This window comes from Opisthocomus hoazin, chromosome Z (genome assembly GCF_030867145.1).
Source record: "Opisthocomus hoazin isolate bOpiHoa1 chromosome Z, bOpiHoa1.hap1, whole genome shotgun sequence".
NCBI lineage: Eukaryota > Metazoa > Chordata > Aves > Opisthocomiformes > Opisthocomidae > Opisthocomus > Opisthocomus hoazin.
In genome coordinates this window covers 78,054,250-78,073,511 of record NC_134454.1, presented here as the reverse complement: position 1 = coordinate 78,073,511, position 19,262 = coordinate 78,054,250, and the positions used below count along the sequence as shown (strand labels likewise).

Sequence of the window (19,262 nt, the reverse complement as noted above, 5' to 3'; positions counted from 1 at the left end):
CCCTGGGACCCAGTGACAGGACATGTGGGAATGGTCATGTCTGGCCATTCTAGACATCCTAAGGCATTCTGAGTATCCACACGGGGTGGCACAGGCCTGGACATCAGGGAAACCCATCCCCTTTCGGAGCACCACATACCCCAGGAGCATGCAAAATGACAGCAAACCCCTGTGTTCAGGCTCCTTCATTGCTCACATATTGTTCTGACTTGCAGTGTTAGCAATGTTAGCTCAGCTCATTAACTTGTATAACCAGCAAATTACTGGCAAATTTAAATGTATGCCAGAAGGTACATCTGTGATAAGCCTGTCTTACATATTCTGGACAGAGCTTCCTTATCATATATGCACACAATTAATACAAACACAATGCAGCATGCAGAAAAGGAAAGAAAAAAAAGCTTACATAAGGAGTAGGTGTGTGATTCTCTTGTAGAAACAAGAGGCTTTTTGTCTCCCTTTTAATGTCAAAGTAACCTTTCGCTGTAGAAAAAGTGATTTATTTTCTCTTGGTCAGATATTCTATTCTGCAATCTTAGATTTTTAAATATAGAAAACTTCAAAAATCCATAGAGGTTTCTTGATGCCATTCTACATTTCTATGGATTTAGGATATCAACCTGAAATAGGATTGATGTAGAATATATGTGAAAGTATTTAAGATAAGCTGAACCTCTATAAGCTGATAGGCTTTAAACTACCCTGCAATAAATGATCACCGGCTTCAGAATAAATGTTAATGGCCATGGCTTTGCAGAATAGTTTAAGAAAACAGATGTATTAAAGAAAACTACTCTTAATGATGACCCCTGCTAATAGATATGTTACGGCTGTGTTAAATGGGAAAGTGTGCAACTGTGAAGGATAAAAATCCCCAGCAACAGCTGCCAATCGTGTACCCATGAAAACCAAGGACCTTCACCCTGTTAGGAACTTTACACTTGTCAAGTATTATTAGGGCAGCATTTCTTAAAATGCAAACTGTAAAACATCAGAAAGCAGTTCAATAAACAACAGCAAACTTCTCTCAGTGCTAGGAATATATAAGCACATTTTCATAATCCAAATGAGAAAGTGGAACAAAATGGGAGAATACAAATTAACAGGCATTTACAGAATAAAGCCTGATTTTTATTTGGATGTAAATCGAAACCACTGTGATAACTCTGTAGAGGACACTCCTTGGATTCTTTTCCCTCCCCAAAAGGCTAGATATCGGTTTCATTTTAAAAAGTCTGAATAATACCAAACTGAAAGAAAAAAGAACTCTTGAGAAGATTTATAAAAGAATCTCTCAAGAGAAATTTAATTTTCTAGCCTTTTTGCTAGAAGGCTCTTTGGCTTACATCTTTCAGAGAAAATAAATAAATAAAAACCAACAAACAGAAGGAAAACAGATGCTTTTGTTGAATCTATCACTGCACTTTGTAAACCTGCGATGAAAGTGGAAAAAAACAGCCTGCAAATTGTGCCTACACACTCCCCCTCCATTATTAATGCTATGCTATTAAAATCCATTTGGGGAGTCCAAACAAGTCTTAATTGTTTAATAAAGAACTGAATTCAGCATTGTGTGAATACTTAACAGACTAACGATCAGCAGATACTCAACCAGCAACAAGAATGCAGAGAAGGCAGAGCTACTGAATGCCTTCTTTGCTTCAGTCTTCAGTGCCAAGGCAGGTCCTCAGGAATCCTAGGCCCCAGAGGTAAGAGAGGAAGCCCACAGAGAGGATGACTTTCCCTTGGTCGAGGAGGACTGTGTGAGGGATCGCTTAAGCGATCTGGACATCCACAAATCCATGGGCCCCGATGGAATGCACCCACGAGTGCTGAGGGAGCTGGCGGATGTCACTGCTGAGCCACTCTCCATCATCTTTGAGAGGTCCTGGAGGACAGGAGAGGTGCTCGAGGACTGGAGAAGGCCAGTGTCACTCCAATCTTCAAAAAGGGCAAGAAGGAGCCACTCTCCATCATCTTTGAGAGGTCTTGGAGGACAGGAGAGGTGCCTGAGGACTGGAGAATGGCAAATGTCATTCCAATCTTCAAAAAGGGCAAGAAGAAGAACCCAGGGAACTACAGGCCGGTCAGCCTCACCTCCATCCCAGGAAAAGTGATGGAGTAGCTTTTCCTGGAGATCATCATCAAGCAAGTAGAGGAAAACAAGGTTATCAGGAGTAGTCAGCATGGATTCACCAAGGGGAAATCATGCTTGACCAATCTGACAGCTTTCTACGATGACATGACTGGCTGGGTAGATGAGGGGAGAGCAGTGGATGTGTCTACCTAGACTTCACCAAGGCTTTCAACACTGTCTCCCATAATATCCTCATAAGCAAGCTCAGGAAATGTGGGCTGGATGAGTGGTCAGTGAGGTGGATTAAGAACTGGCGGAATGGCAGAACTCAGAGGGTTGTCACCAGCGGCGCTGAGTCTAGTTGGAGGCCTGTAACTAGTGGTGTCCCTCAGGGGTCAGTACTGGGCCCAGTCTTGTTCAACTTCTTCATGAATGACCTGAATGAAGAGTTAGAGTGTACCCTCAGCAAGTTTGCTGATGACACCAAACTGGGAGGTGTGGTGGATACACCGTAAGGCTGTGCTGCCATTCAGCGTGACCTGGACAGGCTGGAAAGTTGGGCAGAGAGGAACTTGATGAGGTTCAACAAGGGCAAGTGCAACGTCCTGCACCTGGGGAGGAACAACCCCATGCACCAGTACAGGCTTGCGGCGGACCTGCTGGAGAGCAGCTCTGCGGAGAGGGACCTGGGTGTCCTGGTGGACGGCAGGTTGACCATGAGCCAGCAGTGTGCCCTGGTTGCCAAGAAAACTAATGGGATCCTGGGATGCATTAGGAGGAGTGTGGCCAGCAGGTCGAGGGAGGTTCTCCTTCCCCTCTTCACTGCCCTACTGAGGCCCCATCTGGAGTACTCTGTCCAGTTCTGGGCTCCCCAATTCAAGAAAGATGAGGAGCTACTGGAGAGAGTCCAGCGGAGGGCTACAAGGATGATGAGGGGACTGGAGCATCTCTCCTACGAGGAGAGGCTGAGGGAGCTGAGCTTGTTCAGCCTGAAGAAGAGAAGGCTGAGAGGGGACCTAATATATACTTACAAATATCTGAAGGGTGGGTGTCAGGAGGATGGGGCCAGACTCTTTTCAGAGGTGCCCAGTGACAGGACAAGGGGCAACGGGCACAAACTGAAGCAGAGGAAGTTCCAGCTGAACGTGAGGAAGAACTTCTTCACTCTGAGGGTGATGGAGCACTGGAACAGGCTGCCCAGGGAGGTTATGGAGTCTCCTTCTCTGGAGATATTCAAGACCCGCTTGGACAAGGTCCTGTGCAGCCTGCTGTAGGTGACCCTGCTTCGGCACGGGGGTTGGACTAGATGATCCCCAGAGGTCCCTTTCAACCCCGAACATTCTGTGATTCTGTAATGTTAAATATGCATAGAAATTGTTGTAGGAATATTTAAAGTTGATTCTGACTCTCAGAAATTTGAGAGGTACAACAATTTCAAGTACATGAAACTTCTGAGTAGTGAAATAAGTCTAGAAATAGAAGCAGCAAATGAACGCATCACAGTCAATAGCTCTATAAGATTAACAGTTCATCTAGAATTTCATAATAGGGGGACAAGTTGATGGACCATGTCCAACAGACTTTAATTTCTAGCAAGGCCTCTATACAGGAAACCACGTGAGACCACACTGCTAACAGACAGGACACACTTATAAACTAGGCAGACAAGTAAGGTTGAAAAAGCTTCAAAACAGAACAGCTCACGTTTTCATAAACTGCTCCTCAACGCACTGAGGGGAAAATTCTTGCTGTGTACATTTCTCTTTCATGTGTGATGACTATGGTGTCTGGGATTTTAACACACAGCGTTGCTGAATCAAAAGGGCAAACACTGTTTATTAGTAAACCACTAGTATTACCAAAACACAGGATATTAAAATTATTACTTGTTCATAAGTTGATTGCTTGGTCTCTGTTTTGTCTTCTTTTGTGCACAGTGTAATATTTAAAGTCAAAGCTAGCTCTGTGCTTTTCAAAACCTTCTTTTTCCACTCTTCTTAGATTTACAAGAGTCAGAAGTTACCTAAAGTAGCCCATTAAAATGGGCAGAAAAAACAGAAACAAACTGCAAATTCACTCTTCACCACACAGCGCAAAAGTCATGGTCACAGCTTCGTATTTAATGTGGAATCACTTTAAGTATACAATATTTCAAAAGATCCAGAAACTGGTTTAGAGTTAAAAGCCAGCAGAACAAAAATACAGGAAATCCAAGATACACCTTTGACCTTTTTAATTCTAAATTTTAGGGTCACATGCATGAATAGTTGCTTTTTGAGGAAAGAAACTTTGGTATGTAGTTGAACTAGCCACATGAATAGCACCTGTAGCTTTCAAAATAAATAGTAATGGCTAACTAGACACCATGGCAGCAAGATACCCTCTTAAAAAAAGACTACGAACAAGCATGTGCTTGGAGCTACGCATCAAAGCTGCACAACAGAAACTAGTGTAATCCTTTCATAAAGTAACTTTAAAGCATTTCTGCTTTCTGTATTTCTGATGCTCAAATTCGTAAGAAATCTTTCCTACAATGAAGAAAGCTTTCCTTTTATTTGCTAACCCCAATGACTCCCTTAAAAATTGCACTCTGACACCTCAAGAACACCGTATTAAATTTTTTCTTTAAGTCTTTAGACTCCTATTTTTCTAAAACATTGTATTTTTATTCCATAGGCCCACGCTGTTAGCAGTAGGTGTGCAAACAGAAACATCCCCGTACTCCAAGAGTTACTTATTAAAAAGGTCAAAGATAACTCAACCTCAAAATGAAACTAAAGTTTTTTTAATAAATGGTACCAGAAAGTACAAATGATCTTTGTAATGTGTGATACTCTCCTACAGCCATTGATGAAGTAGTTACCGGAATGTTAGTCCACGTTAATCTGTGTTTTATGGGTTTGCAACAAAGCATAATACACATTGAACAAGTGAAACTTCAGTTTCCAGTGTGTAATGAATTTTAGTCATTTAGTAAATTTTAGTTTTTATTTGTGTATTCCACTGTAGTGCTGTGACAACAAATCACACCTGTGTACCAGAGCACACATCAACAGTATGATGTAACTTTACTTACACCACTGCTATATTTAGCTTTTTGAAAGAGACATAAGCATACACTATGGCCACATCAAATAATTTTCTGGGTTTTTAGTTTGATAACCTTCACTTTTTCAGTAATACTTCACTTTTAAAATTTGAATTATTGAAAAAAATCACAGAAAGTTTATACAGGAATAGCTATAAGGAATAACCTCACAGGCACTGATATGACAAACATTTATTTTAAGGGCTCAGAGGCATTAATATCATAATGACAAACTGAAAAGAATGACTAACTTCTTCTAAATGGGAAATGCCTGCTTTTGCTTGTATGTTGAGAAAAGGAATTCAGAAAGTTATTTTTTGGCCTTGCTATGTCACAAAGTAAATCATACAAAGACCTACGCATTTAACCTAAAACGACAGTTTTTAAAGCCCTTCTATTAAAAACAAAAACATCATGCAAAACTTTGATCAATTATGCAGCTGCTTTAAAACTGTTGCAAGACCATACTGTATATATTAGCTTTCATACTGCTAATGCACAACTAACAGCAAACTTCATTAGATTAACACAAATTTGTTTTAATTACACCGTTATATCACACTAAGGAGACAAATGCCACAAGATTGGCAAAAACATTAAATTCTGAGCACTCAAATGGCAGGATAATTATGTTGTAACCCCTTCACATTTAGAAAAAAAACATAATCCTGCAGTCTCACTTTACAAAAAAAAAGTTCTGTGAAATATTAATTGGGAGGGGGACAGTTTACTATCTAACACAATGTAACTTACACAACTAGTGTCAAAGGCGAAAAAACAATTTCTAAATAAAAAGTCAAAATACACATAGCAACAGAACCACAAATGCTGCTTTAAATACAGTCAAGGTAAGACAACAACTCACTTGTTAATCAAAAAGACAAAAAAAAAAGAATAAAAGTTACTGAAGTTAGCAACACGTTTAAAGAAAATGCAATGAGGGAAAACTACTTTTTCCTATGATAGCAGAATTTCCATTTGCAGTCTTTCCATCCATAATTTGTCTGGTACAGTACATCCATTAAAATATTCAGAATCTCACAGAAGAGCTAGGTTGTTCTCTTCCAAATCTAACTCCCGAGTTGGTTTTGGATGTTTTAAACAGACATTATTATGAATGAAGTAAAAGCAAGGCAACAAATGGACTTTTTATCACCTTTGATTTAGCATTGATGACAAACATTTTTAGAAGTTATCATAATCTTTTTTGTCTTTTTTTCCCTCTGCTTCAAATCCATCAACCCCATCACTGTCCCTTCTCCTTTTACGATTATTATGGATGTTGAAGCGTTGATTCATCTGCGGTAACGGATCCATTCCTAAAACTTTGTGTATTTGACGGAATGCAAGGAGTCTCAGTGCAAACTAGAAAAAGGGCAGAAGGAAGATACTTCTGTCAGAAACAAATGTCACTTTTGAGTACTCTGTCAAACAATTAATGAAGAACATTAGTGGTGTATCACATTATCCTTAGCTCTGATTATCCTCTCTACATTCTGCCAACACAGTCAGTACAATAAAATGTGTACATCACATTTGCTGCTTCTGTACAAAGTACATCATCTTAGCTTAAAAACAATGTACATGTGTTTTGGCTGTTGGACTTGCACTGAAGCAGCCAAGGCTTATCAAGTGTCCCATTACGCATTAGTAATCTTTAGCAAAAAGATCAAATGAAGAGGTAGGGGCAGTAACCCCTTAAGCTGCAGGCATGAATGGTGAATACTGTCAGTGGATACAATAAATGTTAAAAATCAGACTTTCATAAAATATTTAATGGCAATGTAATTTTAAATCTAGTAACATAGTGCTGTAGAGTAAGCATCTTTACATATATATATGTATATATAGATGGGAATGCTTCAACTTTTTAGAAAATTTGTTAATTTTAGTGCAAAAATGAATACTATTATACATCCTCTGTTGTGACGTTTTTATTGCCTAGTTTAAGACTGATAATCTGAAAGACCAAGCTATATCTGAAAGAACGAAAATTCATGTCTGCTGTATAGCTCCATTTAAAAAAAAAATACAAAAAATCAAACCAAACCAAAAATCACCCCAAAAAAGAGCCACCAAATTTGGTTACTTCATACATATGCTTCCTTACCTGTGCACTCGAAGTAATATCCTCTCGTTGCTGATCTGTCATTACTGCAAGTGTATCAAAAGGATCTTTTTCACAAGGGTCCAGAAGTCCAGGACCACCTACAATGGTTACGTGAATTAGTAGTAGCACATCTCTACCTTATTTCAACCAAGATTACAGATTTTACATTAGTTAAGCATAAGTATACAGACACTGATCAAATGCAACTTGCCTTTAAGAATGATTCCTGAAGATATACACTCAAAAACTCTTCTCAGTGCATCCCCAGGACTCTGCGGACCAGTAGCGCTGCTAATTGCTTTTTCCACAAGCAACTCCATAGCCTAGACCAACAATAAGAAAATCCAGGCAATTCAGAAGATGGATGAAAACAGAGTAAAGCTGCTACTGTTGTTCTGCTACTGTTCAACACAGAACTTTTGAATGTGGAATTCTGAAGAACACTACACGTCATAGAACACTTTCAGTTAAAATGGAAAAAACCCCCAGTATTCTATGAAGACAACTGAAAAGAAAGCTGGTGCAAGATTGAGTACTGATACTGACATGCTTCTTCTCATCACAAGTTGTTCAAAAGTCTTGTAGAAATTTATAAAGTAGTGGCCTACATATGCAGGTAGACAACTTGTCCAGCCATTTTTTGATAGAGTATGAAATGTGGTGGGGCATCTCAATCTGCCAACCACATGAATGAACAGCACATAGTACATCTAATGAGATAAACAGGATGCTACAGATAAATATTTTTTTTTCTACAAGAGTACACAAACTTGAAGCATCCAAAATTTAATGATATCTTAACGTTTAAATGGTTACTAGTTCCTCAGTTTTGCAAACTGAAGTTCACAGGTGAGACAGAAAAATATATTTCTTCAATCTATGAAATTCCATTTGTGACTAGTAGAAATTACATGTATTTACAATCACCATTTTCATCCTGTCATTGTTTTTATCAGCAGGACTTTGCCAACAGGCCAAAAGAACAGCTGACTGCACAGACTTCAATGCTGACCGAAGTCACTGACAATGCACCAGGTACCAGGAGCGAATCAGGAATCACTTTTGGAGAGAACTGAGACACAGCTAGGCCTGACACACTGCTTCATACCTCTCTTCCCTTCTAGACATGCCTTAGAAGACATTAAGTGAGAAGTAAGAAACACCACTGCCTGTTCTTCATCTATGTGCCTGCTGTGTGTTGGAATAGTTCTAAGGATGCTTTTCTAACAGTATGCCAGGGTTTATTCTTTGCAACTCAGTATCACAGTGATATTAAGAGGGCGCTTACATACTTCTTAGCTTCTTTTAAACTGTATTTGTACAGTGTAGCTTTCATGAAATGTAGCACAGAAACTGGCATTACTTTTTTCTTACTTTAAATATTAAAAAAAACCAGAAATAACTGCTCCACATTTTTTCCAGAAGCAATAAATATTATCAGAAGTAGTTTAATAAAATTGTCTGCAAGCTTAGTACAGTTGTAAAAGATTTCTCAATGAAATAATGCCAGCTGCTCAAACTGCCTTAAGAATGTTAGCACTCTTCCTGCCAAAACTGAAAAGGAAGCAGCACAGTGCAACAGGATTTCATCTGTGAAACAAAACAGAGCAAAATTGACTTCCACGCTACACACGTTTCAGAGATTTTTGTCTCAGACTAACTTCGTCTGGTCCACAGATTGAACATCTGTTAATATTTGGAGCACAAGTTGCACTCCTGGAGAGTATCGTTTAAGATACTCAATGCAAAAAGGAATGCTCTAAGAACACTCGGCTGCAAGAATTGAGAGGGTAACCTGGTAAAATCTAGAGATCCAAGTGACACTGATTAAAATGTTAATGGTGACACATCCACAGACTGTAGTGAACTACTGTGGTACTTTATCTTGTGGAAAGGACTTATTAATGATCACAGGCATTACTGATTTATTCTTTCAAGTAGCCTTTCTGTTATCACAGAGCTATCTGGGCACAGCTGACATGAATCTAAATATATTTCAGTAAAACTCCAAGCAATTCAGAGTAAGTGGTTATAAAAAATCAATTATTTGTATACAGAGTAAAGGAAAAAAAATGTTAAAATCTAGAATAAGAATGCTACCCACAAAGAATACAAAAGAACAAAAAAATTCCTTTTGGAGAAAAAAAACCCCAATTCCAGCTACAAATGACAAAACCTCAGAAAACTTAATTTTTAGAGAAAATCTGGATTACTGGTTGGGAAAAAAAAACCAACACAACAAACCACCTTACCTTACTTCTTGAAAAAGCCTACATTTAGAAACTGCAGAAACACTTCCCTAAGATTTACTTGCAGTACCACGTGTATTGAAAAGACTCATTCAAAAGAACATTACTCACCCAGCTTGGAAAATCAGACCAAGTTGGAACCCGCTGACAGAGGTCACGAAGAATACGTATGATAATCACACAGGACTGCAGACCATTAGCTCTGGCCTTGAGAGCAATACAAAATCAATTAATCCCAGCATCTACAGCAAATAGGACTTGTTGAAAGACTAAAACACCACTGTTCAATGGAAGCTCAGATACAAGATTGAAACAAATCCTTCTACAACTTTATTCCATGAGCTGCCATTTACAGCAGTATTTTATACAGGGTTAGTAATTTAAGGTGGTAGAAGTCAAAGTGCACAGGTTATACAAGAATAACATTTCTTGATCCCCTGTACACTTTGACCTATATTCATTTGTAACAATAAATACAGTATCTTTCTATATTAGAAATAAAAAGGATAAAGTAAAGATCTAAGAAATAGGTATAGAGACTGAAAGGTCAAGGGAATCTGTTTGGTTTCTTTACTGCGCCTTTGCCAGAACGCAAAGTCACTAAACCAAACAGTTGCTTCTCACCTTTCATTCCCTACACTTAATGCACTTAAAGAAATAGGGAAAAAAGTCTTAAACCTAAACACAAAGCTTTAAACACATATTCCATTATTTAAAGCAAAGTTACTCTGCAGCCTTATGGAATATATAACAAATATACAACATATGATCACCCCAAGCGAGTCAAGCTTTCAACATCGCCTTCTCAATGACCAGAAAAAAAAATCATGTCAAATGACCAATAACTGCATAAAGCAGTTCCTTCATACTCAACCTTCTACATTTAAATTTAGGGACCAGAAAAATATTAAATATTATTAGCATGAACAACGCTGAGTGTTTTCACACAATTAAACATTTATATTGCAACTGAACTAATCTCTCATAAGGCTACAAGAAGAAAGTAAAATGATGTTCCGAACCTGGAACCACTTAGCGTGGCGTAGAGCAGCCAGAGCGTCAAGGCATTTTTGCCTGTCCAAGACGTCCGGTGGGTCTTTCACCATACCCGAGGTTACATCTAAAATGGATTGAATTGGCAAAATGCAGTGAGGAATGGGTGTTTGACCAGGTGAGCAAGACACTTCCTTAAAGTAGCTTCAATGTCACACGTGCCATTTAAAGTTTAAACCCTTGAAGAACAAACGTAAGTGTTCAATAAAAGCCATTGAATTAGGACTAGGGCACCAACCCAATATGAAGATCAAGAGCATATTATACTTCAGCTCTGAGGTTATTTTCAAATGCGTTGCGGATTACGCAATGCGCAGTACGTCTTTATTTAAGCTAACACTGGAAAAACACGTATCCCCTAAAATTAAATACTGAAGGAAGGATGGTTGGACACAGTACACCAGCACAGAGAACACAAGACAGAAGGAACACAAAAATCCACTTTAACCAAGTAGAAACACTGAAACTTAGTTTCCTGTAAATTTTAATGGTCACATGTTATTTGGGATCTATTCTTTAAAAGAAAAACTAAGTATAACAGATCTTAACAGCACTAGAGATTTAATAGTGATGCTATTTGTCTCATACCTTACACTTGAAATTATTTTGGGTTAAAAACCTGACTAAAGCAATATGAAATGCTCTTCAATATTGCAGAGTTCCATTGTTTTCTAGTACCCTCTCTCTTACTCTTCTAAATAAAATTCCTCAGCCCATAATGTATGTGCTCCAATATCATTTAGGATTCAAGGAAGGATCTGTAAAGGGACTGCTTTACTCAAGACTCAGGATGAAAAAGAAAAGTGACGAAAAAATAAAGCAGAACATCTGGAAGATAAATAAAATATAGCAGATCTTGTATATTTAAATAATCAGAAAAGGATTTAATTACCAAGCTGACTGCTTTGTTACCAAAAAGCAAGAGATCACAGGCCCTTTTGGAAGTGGTGTCATCAGTGAAACTCAAACCACTGAACAATGTAAAATGGTAGCCTCGTGTTACTTAAAAGTTGTACACATATAATGCACTGGTCAGCTTATAAAGTTCTTTGTTTTACCAATTATGAAAAATGGCTGTTGTGACTAATAACAAAGTATATTGGTAGCATAACTGGTGATACACCAGGTAAAATGAAACAAAAAGCCCTCACTCAATGGCACTCATTTCACAGCAGCTGGCTGTATGGGACAATATAGTTTACTCCAATAAATTTAGGTAAGTCAGAGAATAAAATCTAAAAAAAGAAAAAATTTGAGACTCATGAAACATGCCTGCAAGGAGAAGTTTTTAGGGATGCTGCAGAAAGACAGCTCTGAAACCACCTATTTTACATAAATGTAAAATAAACAGTAGGATACTTTACAGAGAGCTAAAAAGCCATGAATGAACATGGTGGTACAACTTCGTAATACAATAATTAAATTTAACCTGAAGCACTACATTCAGGTTTAAGCATTTTTTATGGGACAGTCCCATTGCTCTGCACAGGGCTAAAAGGGGGAGGATTTCAAAATGAGAACAAAGCTGAGAAGAAAACAGGTACCTTCTCACAGAGATACTCAACCTTATGGACTATATGTTAAAGTGAAAAGATGAAAATCTGCACTAACAAGGCATTTACAGAGCAAATGAAGACATTTAAAGCAGTATGTTCTTAAAAAAACAAACAAACAAAATCCCTCCCAAATCTATACAAGAGAGATACCAGGTAAGGTAACTGATGAAACAAGTACAATCCGGATTTAAGTGACAAGGAGTACATTGAGAGAAAACTCACAGCAGGAAAAAAGTGGCAAAGTAAGACTGAGAAATTAAAAATGAAAACATGGGTTGTTTGGCTTAGTAGTCTAATCAGTCAATTATTTACATTCTTCTAAAAATAATATGCAAATAGGTGACACTGTGCAAACTGTTAGCACAGTAATTCATTACATAATTTGAAACTCCAAATACTTCTAGCTCTGAAAAACTTAAATTTGGAGAATAATTTTACTACAAAGAATTACAGTTTAAGTGCACAGAAGAGAATCTTAGTACTGGAAACATCGATCTAAAATAGGCTACTAATAGATATCATATGAAAACCCCTGAAACTTCAAAAGACTCTGAAAGTCAGAAGTTGCCAAGGCACCTATTGCACTGAGAACACATTGACTGAAAAAATTATTACTCTTGTAATATTTAATCTGTGGATTTTTGCATCTGTTTCACATGTCAGGATTAACCCCTTAAAGACTATTTAACTAAATTCAGATGCCTAACCTGCCACCCTGTTAAGCTAAGACAAAAAAAATGGATTAATTTACAAAACACAAGCACAAATTCTTACCCTATATAACTTCTTACTAGTGTAAATATAAGGGGTTAATCTTCAGTTAGACATGCTGTGTCCACACTACCTCTTCATTAAAAGTTAACAGGTATATCAATTTCGTTAAGTTTTATTATGGGAAATGCATTTTACCCAGTCAACTATTTCAAGACTAGTGTGAACACTGCTTAATTCTAGGAGAGAGACAAAGACGAAAAGAAAAAAAAAAAAAAAACCAAAACACCACAAAGTAACAATAGATGCTAGGACTATGCATCCAAACCCCCTCCTTTGTAAAGCATGGCAGGTGTGACAATGAGCTTTAGAAAACCTTGGTCAAAAATCCTTCCGATGTCTTGGCAGCAACCCCTGACAGGAATCAAGTCCCTCTGCTAGAAGGCTTTGGACCGGGGCTGTTAGCTAAGGATAAAAAAAGACACACGCGCACACGTATATGTGTTTGTAAGTATGTACACTTTGTTTGCTGAAGGAAAGATTCCGCAGCAGGGGTTAGAGCACTTTGAATATATCAGATTCGGTAAACTGTCAAACGCATAGTACTGTAAGAAACAGTAGCGATGCGGTTAACAATTTTATTTCACTGAAATTTTTTTTTTTAGCCTTTTATCATTTAACAGGATTATTAGACACCAAACATGATTCTATTCCATGTGCAAGTCTCAGTCTCATCTTTACTCAAACTGGTTCTTCCGGTAAAGCCTTCCTTATCACCTGAACTAGCTCCCCAAGCGGGCTAAAAAAAAATGAAAACTTTAAACCATTGTAAGACACAGAGCATTAAGAAGCTGCAGTTAGAAAAAAACAAACACGTACTGTTACTCTACAGCAAATAAGCAGCAGTCTTCGTAATGAGGCCTTCTTTGCTGCAATAATTTGCAATTCAGTCTTCTATTTGTTCTAGTTTCAAACGTGAACTTTTCCAGACATCCATTTTATACTGCTCAGTGTCTTGAAGAGAAATCTAACTTGATTTTGCTTGCCTAGAGGCAGTACTGCATTCAGCAGTGAATAAACTCAGAATGATCATTTTAACTCAAGTGTGGGTCAGACAAAAATACAGATTTGTTTCCTTTAGGTGGCATAAATTAAGGGATTGATGGTAGTAATTTGAAATTTATTTTGAGTCCACATCACAGAATTTTAGGCCAGAAACCACTTAACTGAAATTAAGTATTGTGGCAGGAATCAATACTGCACTTTTGCACAGTACATTAAGAAATAAACATGGTGTAATTTAATGATTCATCTAATTTAATAATCAAATATTTGAAGTTAAAGCATTCTTTATGAACCTAGATAATACGTGAAGTCTGATTCAGCACAGACAAACGAAGAGTCATGTTACACTTAGACTGTCAAAAAAAAGTAGAATTGTTCGGGTGTGACAGTACGTGTACAAAGCCTTTATAGCTAGGAATAACATGCACAGCTTAAAAATCATGTACAAAGCACTCCTAAAGACTCTTCAGAAGTCATCCAAACCAGAGAATGCATACTGAAATTTTTCCTTCTGATTATGTAGGACGACTTTGTTAACACAGCTTGCTTACAATGCACTAGTCACAGCTACAGAACATTACTAATGCAGTATAAAAACCTCAAGTATTTCAGAGGACATTTAATGATGAGATGAAATAAAAAAACCTCCGTGCCTTATATAAATACGTATATACACACGCACATGTATAAATACACACATACAATTTTTTTCAACCTGCATACAAGAGATAGCCTCAGATTTCCTATCTGTAGGTTCACTGTCAAACACCAGAACCCTGTTTGCCATGATCTCTTCCAACTATGAAAATACAGGATTACAAGGAAACAAAAGTAAATTTTATCTGACCCATAAACAAAAAGAACCAATGTACTGCAGACATTAATCATGCTTGTTGGCTTAAAAGCTTTTGGAGCTTTGAAAGTGTTACAGAACAGACCCTAAAGCAACACTGCTGGCACCAGAGAAACTGTGGACTTCAGAAACATAAATTGATTTACAAGCTCCACCTTCTGCTTCAGCTCAACGACAAAGCCATTTCTTATTGTATTAGTCTGGGTTTGCCAGTTGGATAGAAGACCGATTGTAATACCTGGAGCCTAAATATACTCAAAAAGCACTCCAGACCAAAAAGCAACCTCAGAGAGCTGGAAAAAATCGCATTGTCTTTTAAAGTTAGAAGCAGTGTTACATCAAAAGTATTATAACAGTGCATTATAAGTGGCGCTGCTATTTGGGATGTGTAAGTGATGGTAATACTGATCCAGTTTAAACCCCAAACCCTGTCACTTGATTTTCTAAAACCATACAATCTTTCTTTTAGGGCAAGACTGTTCTAGAAAGCCAGTTTACAGCCACTTGCTATAAAATACTTAGTTTTCTAGATGATTTTAAAAGACAGGGAAAAAGTAGTCAAGTTTGTACCTTTTCCAGAAAGCTGAGGTTGGACATAAAGTTGAAAATTTTAAAAATTAAACAAATGCATTATATAAGCATTTACTTTAACCAACTGTTCTCTATTGAGACTGGTTGTTGAAAACCAAGGTTTCGATCAAATACATGTGCCAGCATGTTGCCTTCCAGGACCTTAATGCCATCTTAAGCAGAATAGATAAACATAAAAAAACAGGTGAGAAAGAAGTAACATCTTTAACAACTTCCCAACCTCCATCCCTCATGTTCTCCTCCCGAATGACTGGAGATGTCAGTGTGATAGTAACTTGCATTTTGGGCTCCACACATGAATTTAAAATTATTGCTGCCTCTGGGACTGCACACTTGATATCGTATTTCTCAGGACTTATTACCTAAATATTGAGAAACAGAAATTACCATTAGCATGTGGCCAATAAAAGTATGTGGAACAAAATGGATTTCAACATAGCCTTTGTAACAGAAAGAGAGAAACGCAATATAATTATATGAAGCAGATACCTCTGTATTCAAAGAAACCAGAGTATACACAACTAAGATACATACATAGACTTGCATACTGTTTCCAAATCATTAATGAACATACACAGCAGTCACTAAGGACGCAAAAGAAAAAAAGACTATGCAGAAAGAAAATTAATATACAGGGAAGTTACATAACAAGAACCTTGACAGTGTTTGAGATAAAGAAAAGCCTCAGTGCTGCTTAAAATGTCAGCTGGATATGTTTCTCATTGGAACATGGGGGCCTTTAAAAAGCACCAAGATTCAGTGGTTGTTCTTCAGGCTCCCAGTTACAGGATGGGTACTTCTATGTACATTCTATACTTGGCTGTCACAACATGCTAAGCACAAAGGGCATGATAAATACCAGGGGAAAAAAATGTAACAGTAACTAACTAAGTGGTTATTTCTAATTGCTTCTTGCAACTGGATTTAATAATTCTAAATACCCCCAAAAGAAAGCTGTAGGCACCTCTGTCACCTTCTTCCACAAACTAGAGGGACAAGTGACTTCTCCACAAAGCCAGACCAAGATGCGCAGTTTTAAAATTTTCTTCTGTTTTGTTACTTCAAACAAGAGCAAACTCAAGATTATTTTCTAGCTAATCTGATCTTGCTAAAGCTTCTACCATGCCACTGATCCTGCCAGACATTTTGCCAGACACTACTGAAATACCAATGCTGTGACAAGCATTCCATAATAACAGTGGACAGGATTTGTTCAGCAGTGAGCAGAGACTTTGTTCTATACTTTCATTTCTTGTGGACATACAACAAATGGTTTATATGAATTCTGCTGCATGGTCTAAGACTGCGTGTACTTTTTTTTTTTAAAGGGCCAAACTGTGAAAAATACCCCAAACCTAAACCCATGAGACTTAGTTAACTAATTGTGGAACTCCGAAGCACTGACACATACAAATTAGAAACAAGATGTAAATATAAACAGACCAGCACTAATGGAGAACTTTGACCTTCAGGCAGCAAGCTTCCTGTAACACTGCATGAATTACCTCTACCATTGCTGGCAACTGGCAATAGTCTTTCTTTTGTTAATTTCTACCTCCCAGTTAAATGACATCTAATAAATGATGACTGATACTACACTGCTAGCATAAATACCTGGACACCTGTATGGACACAATACACAGAAAGCAAAACGCAGCACAGTCTCTGAATTCAGATGGAAACACTCAGAAAATGGAGAGAAACTGAGCCTGAGCTACAAAACATGGTGCACTGAGCCCAGCAGACACTTGACCTAAGGACATATCTTTACAGTATTTTAACAAAAATTCAGATCCAAAAATGTAAATTCTACTTACTGCAAGTTGTTTGGGAAGACTTTCAGCAATACGACTGAGTAAAGTCTTTGAAGGCTTCTCAGCACATAACAAAACAAGATTGACGTTTCGGTCTCCACGGAGTAGCAAACCTTTAGCCAAAACGCCTACCCGTAAAACTCCTTTCAAAGCTCTGTGAATTACAGTTAAAAGTTGCATTTAAAATAATATAAAAACCTTAAAACTAACCCTGAAGATACAAAAATGAAATAAAAAAAAGAAGAACAATTCCACATACTTTTAAGGCCATAGTGACACACAAAGAGAAAGAATCCCTTGAAGCATTCGTAACAGTGCAGGGAAAAACTTCTGAAACAAATTAGGGACTTCTTAAAGAGCAATAAAAAAAAAATACCTGTCTTTACTGCCATCTTTTTTGTCATCTCCCTCTTTGTTCTTGCTTTTTTCATGATCGGTCATGTTGTCAGAAACAAGTTTCAAAGCACGCTCAGTAATAGAAACAATTTTTTGGACTGCCTGAAGTTCCTCCTCTGTTGGATATATAGCGGCATGTTTGGTCATCACATAGCGGTCATCAGAGGAGTCAGGACGGCGTAGAGGCTAAACAGACGAAAAAGTGTGTTTCTGAAATTTGGGTACACTTCCAAATTCACAAATGATAAGTGACCAAAAACCAAACACAACAACAGAATATTCAACCCTCAAATTGCGGAAATGTGACAAAACATGAACTGAAGTGTCCTTAACTTACAACGGTCACAATCAATAATGTCTGAAAAACCAGAAAATTTAGCAATATTTAACAAATTATGAAAATCTCAGAATCAAAAGTATCCCCCTAACAATTATCTATCATCTTTCTATCAACAGGGAAATACTTGCATATTGCTGCAAAATGAAGTATCCATGATTCTTTTCATAGAATGACAGGAGAATTCAAATAGGAAGGGACCTCAGGAGGTCCTCCAGTCCACCTCCTGTGCAAACCATGGCCAACTATAAGACCACATCATGTTGCTCGGGCTTTATCCAGCTGGTTGTTGAAAACCACCAAAGATGGAGGCTGCACAACATCTATGTGAAAAAAATTATTTCATGTTCATCCTGAACCTCTTTTGACTGAGCTTAAGCCCTTTCACGACTGTAAAGAGCCTGGCTCTATTGTGTTTGTAATGCACAGGTATTAGAAGGCTATTGCTTCCCACTGAAGTGCTCTCTTCTCCAGGCTGAACAAGCCCAGATCCCTCAGTCTTGCCTGACAAGGCAGGCATTCCAGACCCCTGAACATCCTGGTAGTCCCACACTGAACCTGCTAGGGTTTGTAGTATCTTTCTTGTACTGGAAAGACCAAAAGTGAATGTAGTATTGCAGTCTGGATCTAACGAAATCTAATTGCTTCCCTTCATCTACTGACTATGCGCCTGTTAATATAACCCAGGATGCTGTCGGTCTTCATTGCTGCCAGGGCACATCGTTGACTCGTGTTCAGTTTACTATCTGCCAAGATCCCCAGATCCCTTTCAGCAGGGCTGCTACCCAGCCTGTCACTCCCCAGCCTGCATCATGGCAAGGGGTTATTCCTTCCCAAATGCAGCATTAGGCATTTGTCCTTGCAGAATTCCACAAAGTTCCTGTTGGTCCATTTCTCCAGTCTGCCTAGGTCCTCCTGGATGGCAGCTCTGTCCTCAAAGCTATCAATTATTCTCCCCATCCCAAACTGATTCAGTGTCATGCCAGCTGCAAATCTTGTAAATGTGCACTCACTCCATCACCTTTCAGATCATTGATATGGTGCTAATGAGGCAAATCCCAGGATAAATCCCTGTAGTACTGCACTCCTTACTGACCCCTACGTAGAGTATGACCCACCACTAACCATACTCCTCTGGGACTGACGATCCAGGCACTTTTTATCCATACATTTGTCCACAATTAGATAAATAATGTTGTATTATGCAATTAAATAAAATAAGTAGTAGTACACAAATCCAGAGTGACTTGCATTTCAGAAGAAACAGTATTTGTCTTTAAAGCATCCTTCTGTCATTGCAGTGGATTTATTTTGGAAGAAAGGTCCACCTACACAGTTTTATTAGCATATAATTTCTACTTC

The 19,262-nt window shown here is 38.0% G+C and overlaps 1 protein-coding gene across 3 annotated transcripts in view; it reads right to left on the bottom strand.

Annotated features, from left to right (window-relative positions):
* Positions 1–5,342: 5,342 nt before the first annotated feature.
* The window catches only part of ZFR (zinc finger RNA binding protein), a 40,065-nt gene continuing 26,145 nt past the window's right edge, over positions 5,343–19,262 (bottom strand). For 2 of the 3 annotated variants that reach the window (XM_075410585.1, XM_075410586.1), the window contains exons 13-20: positions 17,544–17,749; positions 17,171–17,321; positions 15,574–15,715; positions 10,547–10,644; positions 9,636–9,731; positions 7,487–7,598; positions 7,276–7,373; positions 5,343–6,530 (exon numbers count right to left, since the gene is read on the bottom strand). In XM_075410585.1, coding sequence (XP_075266700.1) covers positions 6,351–6,530; positions 7,276–7,373; positions 7,487–7,598; positions 9,636–9,731; positions 10,547–10,644; positions 15,574–15,715; positions 17,171–17,321; positions 17,544–17,749 — 1,083 coding nt within the window. In that variant the 3' untranslated portion in view covers positions 5,343–6,350. Of the gene's footprint in view, positions 6,531–7,275; positions 7,374–7,486; positions 7,599–9,635; positions 9,732–10,546; positions 10,645–15,573; positions 15,716–17,170; positions 17,322–17,543; positions 17,750–19,262 lie in introns of those variants that run through there. The other variant, XM_075410587.1, reaches the window with a different exon arrangement.